The sequence below is a fragment of the Puntigrus tetrazona genome, chromosome 1, assembly GCF_018831695.1.
Source record: "Puntigrus tetrazona isolate hp1 chromosome 1, ASM1883169v1, whole genome shotgun sequence".
NCBI lineage: Eukaryota > Metazoa > Chordata > Actinopteri > Cypriniformes > Cyprinidae > Puntigrus > Puntigrus tetrazona.
In genome coordinates, this window is record NC_056699.1 from 2,153,740 (window position 1) to 2,166,239 (window position 12,500).

Consider the following 12,500-nt stretch of genomic DNA (forward strand, 5'->3'; position numbering starts at 1 on the left):
GGACTCGACGGCTTTTTTGCGGTGGATGACGCGCGGTACACCGTCACGCCGCTCATCCGAGCGAAGGGCCACGAGAACGACGCGTGCGTCGTCGAGGACGCAGACGCGACGCGCGCTCTCCACTACTACACGCGCGAGAGCTTCGGTTTCGAGGCGATGCCCGCGCGGCACAGCTGCGGCACGCGCGACCGCAGAGCGCGCAAGGCGCGGAAGACGCGACGCAAGCGCTCCGTGTCCCGCGCGCGGCACGTGGAGCTGCTGCTGGTCGCGGACGCGTCCATGACGAAGAAGTACGGCAAGGACCTGCAGCATTACCTGTTGACGCTCGCGTCCATCGCGTCCAAGCTCTACGGCCACGCCAGCATCGAGAACCCCATCCGCCTGTCGGTGGTCAAAGTCGCGGTCCTGTCCGAGAACGAGAAGGGCATCGAGGTGTCCAAGAACGCCGCCGCGACGCTCAAGAGCTTCTGCAAGTGGCAGAATCAGCAGAACCCCCTGGATGACGACCATCAGCATCACCACGACGCGGCGATCCTCTTCACCAGGCAGGTACTGTGACTGATGGAGATCACCTTCACTGCTGCCTGCAGCTCGCGCACATTTTCAAAACTTCACACGTTGCACGCGCGAAAGGCGAGACGCCTCGCATCTCCTGCAAAGCGCGTTCAGAACGTCACGAACGAAGGCGTCTCAACAGCGCGCGTTCGTGAACACCTCCGACACGATATCGCTTAGTTTTGTCATCGTTGGTGTTTTTCCAAAGTTTTGAGAATGTGTGTAAGCAGCTGAAAGAACTCCAGGGTAGTCTTCTATGGCAGCAGCTTTCATTTCAACCAGCAGTCCTTAACCTTTCTGACCCTAAGCAGCCCATGTTGTCCAACACACACACACACACACACACACACACACACACACACACACACACACATATATATATATATATATAATCTTTTTTTCCAAGTACTGTGTGTGTGTGTTTATGACATTATGGGGATGAAATGTCCCCCACGAGGATAAGAATACCAGTAAATTTTAACCTTGTGAGACATTTTTAAGTCCCCGTGACGAAACAAGCTTATAAAACATGCATAATTAAATTTTTTAAATCTAAAAATATGAGTACTTTCCTGTAAGGGCTAGGTTTAGTGCAGAACAATAACACACACAGTACAGTATAAAAACATTACACCTATGGAGAGTCCCCATAACACACAGAAACACAGCGTGCGTGTGTGTGTGTCTGTGTGTGTGTGTCTGTGTGTGTGTGTCTGTGTGTGTGTGTGTGTGTGTGTGTGTGTGTGTGTGTGTGTGTCTGTGTGTGTGTGTCTGTGTGTGTGTGTGTGTGTGTGTGTGTGTGTGTGTGTGTGTGTGTGTGTGTGTGTGTGTGTGTGTGTGTGTGTGTGTGTGTGTGTGTGTGTGTGTGTGTGTGTGTGTGTGTGTGTGTGTGTGTGTGTGTCTGTGTGCGTGTGTGTGCGTGCATTTGTGTGTGTATCTCTGTGTGCGTGTGTGTATCTCTGTGTGCGTGTGTGTATCTCTGTGTGCGTGTGTGAGTGTGTGTGTGTGTGTGTGTCTGTGTGTGTGTGTGTGTGTGTGTGTGTGTGCGTGTGTCTGTGAGCGCGTGTGTGTGTGTGTGCGTGTGTGTGAGTGTGTCTGTGTGCATGTGTGTGTGTGTGTGTCTGTGTGCGTGTGTGTGTGTGTCTGTGTGTGTCCGTGTGTGTGTGCGTGTGTGTGTGTGTGTGTGTCTGTGTGTGTGTGTGTGTGTGTGTGTGTGTGTGTGTGTGTATGTGTGTGTGTGTGTGTGTGTGTGTGTGTGTGTGTGTGTGTGTGTGTGTGTCTGTGTGTGTGTGTGTGTGTGTGTGTGTGTGTGTGTGTGTGTGTGTGAGACACCAGGTCAGCTGGATCCGATCACGTGTCCCTCTCTCTTCCCGCTCTACAGCCGACTGTAAAATGATTTCCTCTGTTACTGTTCTCCTAGGCGGGCGTCTTGGGTCCCTGACTAGTGTGCGTCTTCGTTCAGTGTGTGTGTCTGTGCACATTCCTCACACGAGACGCTCTCGAGGCCCGTGAACCGCAGCGGAGAGCTGTGAGGACCGGGCCGGGGACCACACTGGTTTGGGTCCTCGCACACCCACAGGCAGGCTCTCTCTCTTGTGGTTTGGAGCTCGTCTTGTTTCCAGACGAGGCTTGCGGTGCGTGTAAGTCATGCGAGGTCTCGTTCACCGGAGCACTTAAAGCGCCGAAATCCCGCGCTGCTTCAGTAGCTTCCTCTTGTTTTCTGTAGTAAAACTATCTAAACATCTCTCGAGCGGATCGGTTCGCGTGGGGAGCGGGTTTTCAGTTCTCCTGAATGTCTTTAGGTCTTTAAAGTGTTTACGTTAGTTAAAACATTGGCGACGTGAAGAAGAGCTGGAAACCGAAGCTAACTAAATAAAAGTAATAATACTGAATTACACTTGGGCTATTTATTCAGCTTTTACTTTCGTATACTTTAATCTGATGTCATTAAATGATTTAGACTTTTAAAATAACATCATATGCGCTTAGGACTGCTTTGGGGTGAGTAAAATATATGGGTGAACTATTCTGGTATTAATACTTATACAAATAGTGTTGTCAGGAAACCTCGTTTTGGTGACGTTTGTATGTTTTATATGAATAGTTCACACCAAAATAAAAATATCCTCACCCCCAGGTCATCCAAGATTAGGCTGAGTTTGTTTCTTTTCACATTACATTACAAATTTTCACGCCGCGTCAGTGTCTCAGTAATGGAAGTGAATGGGTGCCGTCAGAATGAGAGTCTGATAAAAACACCACAATGATCCCCAGCGCTCCGGTCCGTCAGTGAACGTCTGACGAAGGCAAAAGATAACTCTGTTTTGTAAACTCTCCTGTTTTGATTGCTCTCCTGATTCAGACCAGAACACGTTTCCACTGGAAGAAGAGTTATTATAGATTATAGACTCTGTTTTAGTTCAAAACAGATGTTAACTGACGGGCTGGAAGGCTGTGGATTATTCTGATTATATATTATCATCTCAAATCCGATGGCACCCATTCACTGCCATTACCGAGACACAGAGGCGCATTTCTTCGCATGTGTTCCAAAGAAGAAACTCGGTTTTCATTTGTGGGTGAACTATTTCTCTAACTATGTGTTCGGTCCCTGGTGCCCTCAGCTGGCATCTGTGCAGCGGCTGACGTCGTGTTCCTCTCACAGCAGATTCCACAGAGACAGAGCTTCTGTTGGCAGCGGCGTCTTTCCTCTGGCAGAGTCTGACACACCTGGTGTGTGTGTGTGTGTGTGTTTAAGAGTGTGTGGTTGTGAAGTACACCATGTCAACAAGCCGTGATGGGCAGCAGAAGCCCACAGACACCCACTGAGAGAGAGAGAGAGAGAGAGAGAGAGAGACAGAGAGAGAGAGCTCTGAACCGCCGCCAAACACAAACACAAAGAAATGAAATAACCCAAGCATCTCTTGGGTGTCTCTCTGCTGCTGCTGCACTGTTTCTCAGAGCCTCCTCTGCCTCATGACTAACTCGGATTTATTTTTTATGTTTACCGAGCTCAGCTCATCCAAAAATGAGAACCTGTCATCGTTTCATTTAAAACTTTTCGTTCCTCTGTGAAACACGAAAGAAGACGTTCAGCAGAAAGTTCATGCTGCCCGCTTCTAAACAGTAAGAGTGTTGTTAACCGCATCGTAAGCATCTTAAATAAGTTCATACTGCTTATGTGTTACATTCTAAGTAGAGTCGTGCACACAGATTGACGTCGTCGTTCACTATTAACCTTCTTTGCAACAGCTGATGAATGCTGCATTTGAGATACAGCCCAGGTAATGAATGTAGGTTATAAAAACAGATGCTTTAAGCAACTTCATTCAGGTATGCATTTGATCAGTTCATGCATTCCCGAGGAAATGAATGGCCTCAATGGAAATACATGCAAGCTAGATTTTTGCAAAAAAAAAACATTAATTCTTTGCCTTTTCACACTATTGGCACTATTTATTCTTTTTCACGCAACAGGTGCAGATTGTCAATTACGACTTACTTTCACACAGTTCCTTGCTCAATACGATGAGCTCAGCAGCAGAAGATGAACTGTTGCTAGAAACAAATGTTATTTTAGCATTTATATAATATTATACAAATATATATTTTTACATTATATTTTTAATAATATTTTAAGTACTTTTTATTAGGTTTTTAGTCTTATTTTATTTTGATATATATATATATATATATATATATATATATATATATATATATATATATATATATATATATATATATAAAAAGTAAACCATTAAAATTGTATAAAAAGTAAACCATAAAAACTGTTAAAAAGAAACCTATTTCATTTCAGGAGCTAACACAGCAACCTTTTTTACTTACACTAAAATGTTAATAATTACCATAATTGATATAAAATAAATTAATTAATAAAAAAAAATTGTGTGTGTATATATATATATATATATATATATATATATATATATATATATATAGACATATTTACAAACAACAAATGCTAATATGAATGCTAAAAACATCAGCTAAAGTTAACATGGAAGATTTTAATACCATTATTAATAATTGTATTAATTTTATTGATTTCCATTACATTTGTATTCAATTATTTTTAATATTACATATTGAATGTCTTTGTAAGTATCTGTATAATACCTGTATGTCTAAAGCTGAAAAATATTTTTTATATAAAACATTTTATCTATCAAATAAGGTGAACTTAAGATCAAAATTTGATTATATTATTTATATATTTATATATTATTATATCATTTCATAGCATTCAAGTGAACTGTATGCACTATTTTTATTAAATAATTACAGTAAAATAATGTATTAGGCTTGCACTATACATGCACAAAACTGTTAATCAAAATTGTTTGCAGGACAAAATTATGATTATGGCAAGTCTAGAGGCACTGAAGTCATGTGATCCTCGATTAAGTTCAGTTCAGTTCATCTTTAATTGTTTCCTGAAGGCAAATCAAGCTCATCACAAACACACAATACAAAAAACACACTCGGTTTCCCTTAAAAAGTCCAAACTTCGGTGTAAAACTACGGCTGAGGGGATGAATGACTGTGATAGAGCTGCTGTACAGAACGCCTGAGGAAGAGGTTCAACTCATGACACACAGCAGACCTTCATAAGGAAACGAAGAGATGATATAATGCTTTAACACACACTTCACTTAGTCCTTTTATTTATTCATGTATTTTTATTTCTTCTTTTATAAAGTTCCCCTGCCCTTTTAAGCCCTTTTAAACACATACACACACACACACACTCTCTTATGTACTGTACACACACACACACACACACATACACACACACACACACACTCTCTATGTACTGTACACACACATACACACACATACACACACACACACTCTCTATGTACTGTACACACACACATACACACACACACACACACACACTCTCTATGTACTGTACACACACATACACACACACACACACTCTCTATGTACTGTACACACACATACACACACACACACACACACACTCTCTATGTACTGTACACACACACACACACACACATGCTATGCACTGTACACACAGAGAGTAAATACCATGGAGTTTGCTGTGTGTGTGTGTGTGTGTGTGTGTGTGTGTGTGTGTTGGTGATCACGTGTGTGTCTCCTGCGGCGGTTTCTAGCGTGTGTGACGGTGTGTTTTGTCGCGTCTCTCTGTCTGGGGTATTTCACACGTCTTCAGCAGCTATACGTTGACAGTTCTCTGAAAACCTCGGACAGATTCTGGAGGCCCTGAAAGCATCCGTCTGCGTCCCGCTGCTTCAGATCCTTACGATCCGTGCCAGCGTTGAGCGGCAACGGCCTGCGATCGGATCCGGCCTCTGCCGAGAAACTCAGTAGGATGAAGAACTTGTTTTTGGCACAAGACGAGCTGACATGACCGAGGAGCAAGCTCAGATCGGCGAAAGATGTATATTTTTAGCTATATACAGTCAATTGTTTTATAGTACGTTTTGTTTTTCTTTATTTAATCAAAACAACCCAAACGCAGTTCGATTGAGATTCATTCGAATGCAGGATAAAAAGAATGAAATGTAAAAACATTTTTTCTGTATGGGATGGTCCTGAGCGAGCGTCTGGAGAACGCCTGGCTCTGAAACGCCCCGTAAATCAGAAGCAGGTGACAGAAACTCGCTCGGCTGGAGAACCAGAAATCCGAGCTCCCGTCTGCTCCGTCCTCGCTCTCAACTCTCGCCAAACACTCGCCGGAGGATAGCGTCCGGATATCAGTGCTCCTGTGTGTTTGTGTTCCTGAGAGCTGATGTTCTGAGAAGGTCCTGTGATTTCCAGTAAAATGCTTGACATGCTTATGACAAACGATTATAAGAACATCGCCATTTTTTCGGACTGTCGAAAGAGTTTAGGACAGGAACTTGGTTCTAGTTATTTTGCTGTTACAGTTTTAGTTCATATTTTGCATTGGATTATATATATATATATATATATATATATATATATGGTTCTGTTCTGGGCAAAAAAAACCCTGTCTGTCCATGCAGCACGTCACGAATGAGCAGGAAGAGCAGCATTAATAACCCCTCTATAGGGTTAACAGAACAGAACAAGCAGGTATCATTAAAGTGTAACACAATTCAAGATATAGAAGTCTGATTGAGCAAGAAATATCAGAAAGCCAAGTCCTGAGTGAAAGGAGGAGCTGGGGATGGAGGAGGAGCAAGTGACAAAGCTGCTGGTTAATACTGAAAAGAGCTTATATGGTAGCTGTGAATCACCTGATGCATAAAAACGCCAAAATCCATGAAAGTTTGATTCAACGAGATTGCAAGGTTAAAAAAAATAAATGTGCACGAATGAATTGTTTACAGCAAGATCTGTGGCGTGCGCTTAGAAAGCATGCTGACCTCAATCACGAATCCAACAACGTTTTTATGTTTAAAACATGAAAACAATAAATGTGCAATATTTTATTCTCTTCTTTCAAGGATGCTTAAACGCTTTTTATTGGAAAAACAAGGCAGTGCACGCATTCATCCCTCTGTCTGAGCTGTTATTGTAATTTTCCCTCATTTTCCCTCTTGCTTTGCCAGCGTATTTCCCAGCTATCCTCAGGCAGGAATTCCTCAGAATATTTATCCATATCAAGTTGCTCTGTTGATGTGAAAACTCAGAGAACAACAGGAGAGTGCTGTTTCGCTCAGATGCTCCGGTTTACAGTGAGTGTAGGACGGCTCGGGCTGATTACTGTGTCGCTTTTATAATCGTTCGATCAGTAGAGAAAAACACAGTCGGGACGCCCAGTGAAAGTCTGGGCATCAACGAGGCTAAAAGGAAACGGAAAGATACATGAAAAATGGGAAAAAGAGCTTCAGCTGAACTACTGAAATGACTACAACATTTTTAAATGATGATAGCAAAGTGCTTTACAACATTTCTAAACCATACGAATATATGAACTGCGTGAATTCACATATACATATTTTGCTTTTAAATAGCTTTTATTACTGTGTTTTCACATGTTATTATTAATCATTTTAGTTAGCTGTTACAATACAGATGTTCTTATATTTTAGGAGGTGGATAATGACGCTCGTACGTGATTCGTCTACAGCTCGGGTTAGGTGTGGGTCATCTGTAGTGTGACGAACGAAGGGTATAACGGTGCTGTGTGTGTCGTTGTGTGCAGGATCTGTGCGGTCATCACTCGTGTGATACTCTCGGTATGGCTGATGTAGGAACTGTGTGTTCTCCGGAGCGGAGCTGCGCAATCATCGAAGACGACGGGCTTCATGCCGCCTTCACCGTGGCACACGAGATCGGTATAAATAGTGCACTTTTACATTTGCTTTTTTCACTTTTTATTTCCTTTGTGACGACCGACCAAAGGTCCTTACAAAGTCAGGTTTCACTGTTCTTGTGGAGACATTTTGTCCTCACAACTATAGCGAAATAAACACACACACACACATATGTTGGGTTTTCATGTTTTATGGGCACTCTTCACAATGGACACAATGGATTTTCTGTACAATCCATATTTTCCATGCCCTACACTTACATTTAACCCTTTTGAATTTGAATACACTGTAATTTATAAGCTTGTTTCTTCATGGGGACCACGTACACACACTCACACACAAGGTGCGCCGGTGACATCACTTCCTCTGTGCGTGTCTCAGGGCACCTGCTGGGTCTGTCTCACGATGACTCTAAGTTCTGTGAGGAGCGTTTCGGTTCGACTGAAGACAAGCGGCTGATGTCTTCGATCCTGACCTCCATCGACGCGTCCAAGCCCTGGAGCCGCTGCACCTCCGCCACCATCACAGACTTCTTCGACGACGGAAATGGTGAGAAGTTACTTAATTTGAGAAATGGATCATTTTGAGCCATGCAATGTGCCTGTGCAGCTGATGACTGCTTCTGTGCCAGCATAGAAAAAACTATTTATTTATTCTGTGGGGGAAAAATGAATCAATCGATCAATTAACGCAATTAAAGATACATACGCACACTATTATTGCTAATTGATTGTTGAAGAACAACAGCGCGTATCTGCTTGTTCAATTTCAGACTGTTATCAAGCGAAAAAAAGGTGGTACTGAATGGAAACAAAGTATCAAGGTCAACATCATGAATGTTGATCATTTCAGTCTTACTCTCATTAAGACGTAAGAAATTACTAGCAAGAAAGATTTTCAGTTCGTCTAAGCACTCTGATATATGCTTTAAGGCAGGCTTATCATCACACTTTGTACAATTTGTGTCTTGTCAGCATAAATATTGTGAAAAATAGAGAAGTAGAGATTAAACAGGACCGGACCAAGAATAGAGCCCTGGGGGACACCAGAGCTTAAATGTTTATCAGGTGCCTGAGACAGACCGAGTAACTCCTATTAGTTAAATACGAGTGAAAGCACTGTAGCACTGAGGTGGGATGTAAAGAAGACATTAGTTGTGGAGGGTAGAGAGCTTATTGATGAGATCGCAACAAACGGCTTTTAGTGATTACACGAGGAAGCACACTTAGCACACGTTATATCACTGACTGTCTCAGAACAGAGACTTTCACCTCAGTAAAGAATGCACTGTGTTTACTGTAACGTTTTACAGTATTTTATCGTTAAAATCACAGTCATTTTTACAGTGTTCATAATGGTCCTCTCGTGTTGTGTAGCCGAGTGTCTGCTGGACGCTCCTCGAATGCCTCTCCTGGGTCCGGAGGAGCTTCCGGGTCAGAGCTATGATGCGGTGCAGCAGTGCCGGCTGGCCTTCGGCCCGGAGTACACTGTGTGTCCCGGGATGGACGTGTGTGCCCGTCTCTGGTGTGCCGTCATCAGGAAGGGTCAGATGGTGTGTCTGACCAAGAAGCTCCCGGCCGTGGAGGGAACGCCGTGTGGGAAGGGCCGGATCTGCCTGCAGGGGAAGTGCGTGGACAAAACCCGAAAGAGACACTACTCGGTAAGAGCAGACGGCAAACTAGCCGATAACAAATGCTAAAAAAAAGTTAAAGCTGCACACTTCCTTGGTATTTATGTCTTATTTTATAGTATAAATATCAAACAAACTCAGAGTTTTTTGACACGTAAAATTACTTTAATTTTAATTTAGGTTTTATTTTATTTTATTAATATCCTTGCAGTATTTTCCATTCTTTTTTTTATTGTTAGTAATGTTATTTGTCATGACATACTTTTCATGTTGTTATTTTGTTTCTTGTTTCTGATGTTCGTTTAGTTGAAGTTTCATCTTATGTTTTGTAATGCATGTTTTTAATAGTTTTAGTGCCGGTCATAGTCATCCCACTCAATCATTGAGCGTTCGCTGCATGGGACTCCAGACATTTGTCCTGCGGTGTATTGAAATAGCTCTCTGGCTCCACACCCATGTTCATCTGGTTTGCAGTGTTTCTCTGGGCTTCACGTGATCAGTCTCTCTCACCGCTGTCTCCTTCACATAATAAACATCACATCTCCTTTTTCAGAGCAGTTTCTCGGCTCTCGAACATCTCTCATCATCTTCTCGGAGACTCCTGCGCTCCATCAAACGCTTCCATCGATCTCTCTTTCTCTCACTTCATCTTTTTCATTTCTCTTCAGCATTTCAGCGCAACCATTCTTCACATAGTGTTCACTAGCGCTTCGGGGTTGGTGGGATGTTTTATGTCTCTTCTGCTCGCCCAAAGCTGCATTGATTTGTTCAGAAATACAGAAAGATGTGTAAAATTATCACAGTTGTGTAAAATAGCTGTTTTCTATGTGAATATCTGCTAAATTATCATTTATTTCTGCCATATCATTACCTAATAGTGTATATAATATAATGCTATTGATATATATATTTAAAAATGTAATACAATTATACAAATATTATCAGTTATTTTTAATTATTACTGTAAAAACCATCCAAACAGAATGGAATAGACAGAATTTGACAAAAACTTAATTTCTGGTGATTATCGTTGACTTGTTTACACAGACCGCTATGCATTTAATACAATTTTTTGCGTTAATCTCTAATATTAATCTAAAATGTTAAATAAACGCCCAACATTTAAGAACAAACGATTCATCAGTGATGTTTAAACAACATTTTGGTGCTAACATTTTGAGAACATTCTTAAAGACCAGATAAGGTTGAATAAACGTTGTATTAACATTGCTCATAACGTTCCAGAAGGTTCCTGTCATCAGCTCAGAGCGTCAGTGAATATGAGTCTCATAACACCATCATCCTCGTGTTCTGACTTAACTAGATTAGCATCAAACACATTTAACCGGCAGGAATTTCCCATCCTCTCGTCTGGCCGGTATTTTTATCCACGTCTCGGAGGCCGTGAAGTGTTTTAGAGGCAATGAAGAATGTTGCTCTTGTTCGTGCGTCTCTTCATGCATGCGTGTTTGTTTGTGTGTTTCTCTCTCTCACACACACACACACACACACACACACACACACCCTTCCTCTCTCTGAATGTCCAGCGTTCAGCGCTCATTTTTGGCTCGGAGCTGGTTAATTGCGGCTCGGTGAATGACATAAAACACTCACTTCTTTCCACGGCTCGGCCCATTCACGTTGAAAGACTCTGTGTATCTTTAGTCAGATGCATTTATATTGTGACTGTGTCTCAAACGCAGTCAACAGAAGCTGTCTGTAAAGACGTGAACCAAATGGTCTATCCATCTTTTTCTTTAATACAGAAAATGGTGAAACTGCGTGTTCATAATTAAGATAACACATTAAAACAACAAGATAAGATACAAGCATTTTCAATATGAAGCAGCAAAACGAACTGTTTTGTATAGCTAGCTGGACGCGGATGAGACTAGAAGCTAGCTGTGCACATTTTTACGTGAAGAAAAAGGCAGTATCTTGTGTTTCTAAATATAAGATTCTTTCTTACAGTCGCAAAGTCTACATATAGTAGTTTTTCTCGAGAAGCAACGAACGACACGCACTAGTGTCACCCTTCACTGCTCAAAACTCGCGTTTGAACGGAAAGCATCCGATTATTTTAATAAGAAAATGTAAGTTACTTAAAGATTGCGAGTCAGAAGCGCCAGACGGTTCTTGTAGAGAATCTGCCTTTTTACAGTAGATTCAGGAATCAGTCCGAACACACTCTGATATCTGTGTTCATCTGTTCTGGAACAGTGTAGTAAACACAACTTAACACCGATTGAGTCTGACTTTCACGACGAAACACAGCGTCTCCAGAACACTACAGACAGAAGAATAGCTCCGCCTACTTTCTCTGAGTAAACATTTATGTGAAAATAAACCACTCTGACGTAGAAGAGCGGGGCGTGTTTAAACGAGTCGTTTTAGGCGGCTGTGGATAACTTTTATAAAGAATATCTCTTTGTTTTTGAGACTTTAATCTTTGAAACTTCATCTATGCACAGCTTTAACACTCCAGAGAGACTCGATATGATTTGCATACATTAATTATTAGCAGAAATACTAACAGTAGATACATGGTTTGAGTTTATTCTATGAGCTGTTTCAGTTTGCAAGCTCATTTGCTGATGACAAATAATATTGATGATAATAAATAATATACTAACATCATGCTAACATGGCCGCTAAAACACTGCTTCACTGCCTCCTTCAGTAAAGTGTTCTCCCCGCGGTGATGCTGCTCAAGTGTACTTTATGTGAGAGTGTTTCTGTCTGATGATCTCCTGACAGACGTCCAATCACGGCAGCTGGAGCTCCTGGGGTCCGTGGGGCTCGTGTTCTCGCTCGTGTGGCGGCGGGGTCCAGTTCGCTCATCGTCTGTGTAATAACCCTCCTCCACGAAACAACGGCCGCTACTGCACCGGGAAGAGAGCCGTGTACCGCTCCTGCAGCGTCACGCCGTGTCCGTCAGCCGGTGAGCGTCACACACACTCCCTGAGAGATCAGTCAGTCAAAGGCGCAGAGACAACAACACACACTATGGGCCGAAATCAGAG

The 12,500-nt window shown here is 42.2% G+C and overlaps 2 protein-coding genes across 3 annotated transcripts in view; one reads left to right on the forward strand and one right to left on the reverse strand.

Moving 5' to 3' along the window:
* The window catches only part of LOC122342174, a 4,293-nt gene extending 2,089 nt beyond the window's left edge, over positions 1–2,204 (reverse strand). Inside the window, exons 1-2 of the mRNA XM_043235994.1 lie at positions 2,051–2,204; positions 316–584 (exon numbers count right to left, since the gene is read on the reverse strand). Coding sequence (XP_043091929.1) covers positions 316–584; positions 2,051–2,204 — 423 coding nt within the window. The remainder of the gene's footprint in view (positions 1–315; positions 585–2,050) is intronic.
* LOC122350785 (A disintegrin and metalloproteinase with thrombospondin motifs 5) overlaps positions 1–12,500 on the forward strand; it is an 18,298-nt gene that overhangs the window by 504 nt on the left and 5,294 nt on the right. For both annotated transcript variants that reach the window (XM_043247501.1, XM_043247510.1), the window contains exons 1-5: positions 1–549; positions 7,736–7,868; positions 8,229–8,396; positions 9,224–9,507; positions 12,235–12,418. The exon at positions 1–549 is cut by the window's left edge and continues 504 nt beyond it. In XM_043247501.1, the coding sequence (XP_043103436.1) occupies positions 1–549; positions 7,736–7,868; positions 8,229–8,396; positions 9,224–9,507; positions 12,235–12,418 (1,318 nt within the window). The remainder of the gene's footprint in view (positions 550–7,735; positions 7,869–8,228; positions 8,397–9,223; positions 9,508–12,234; positions 12,419–12,500) is intronic.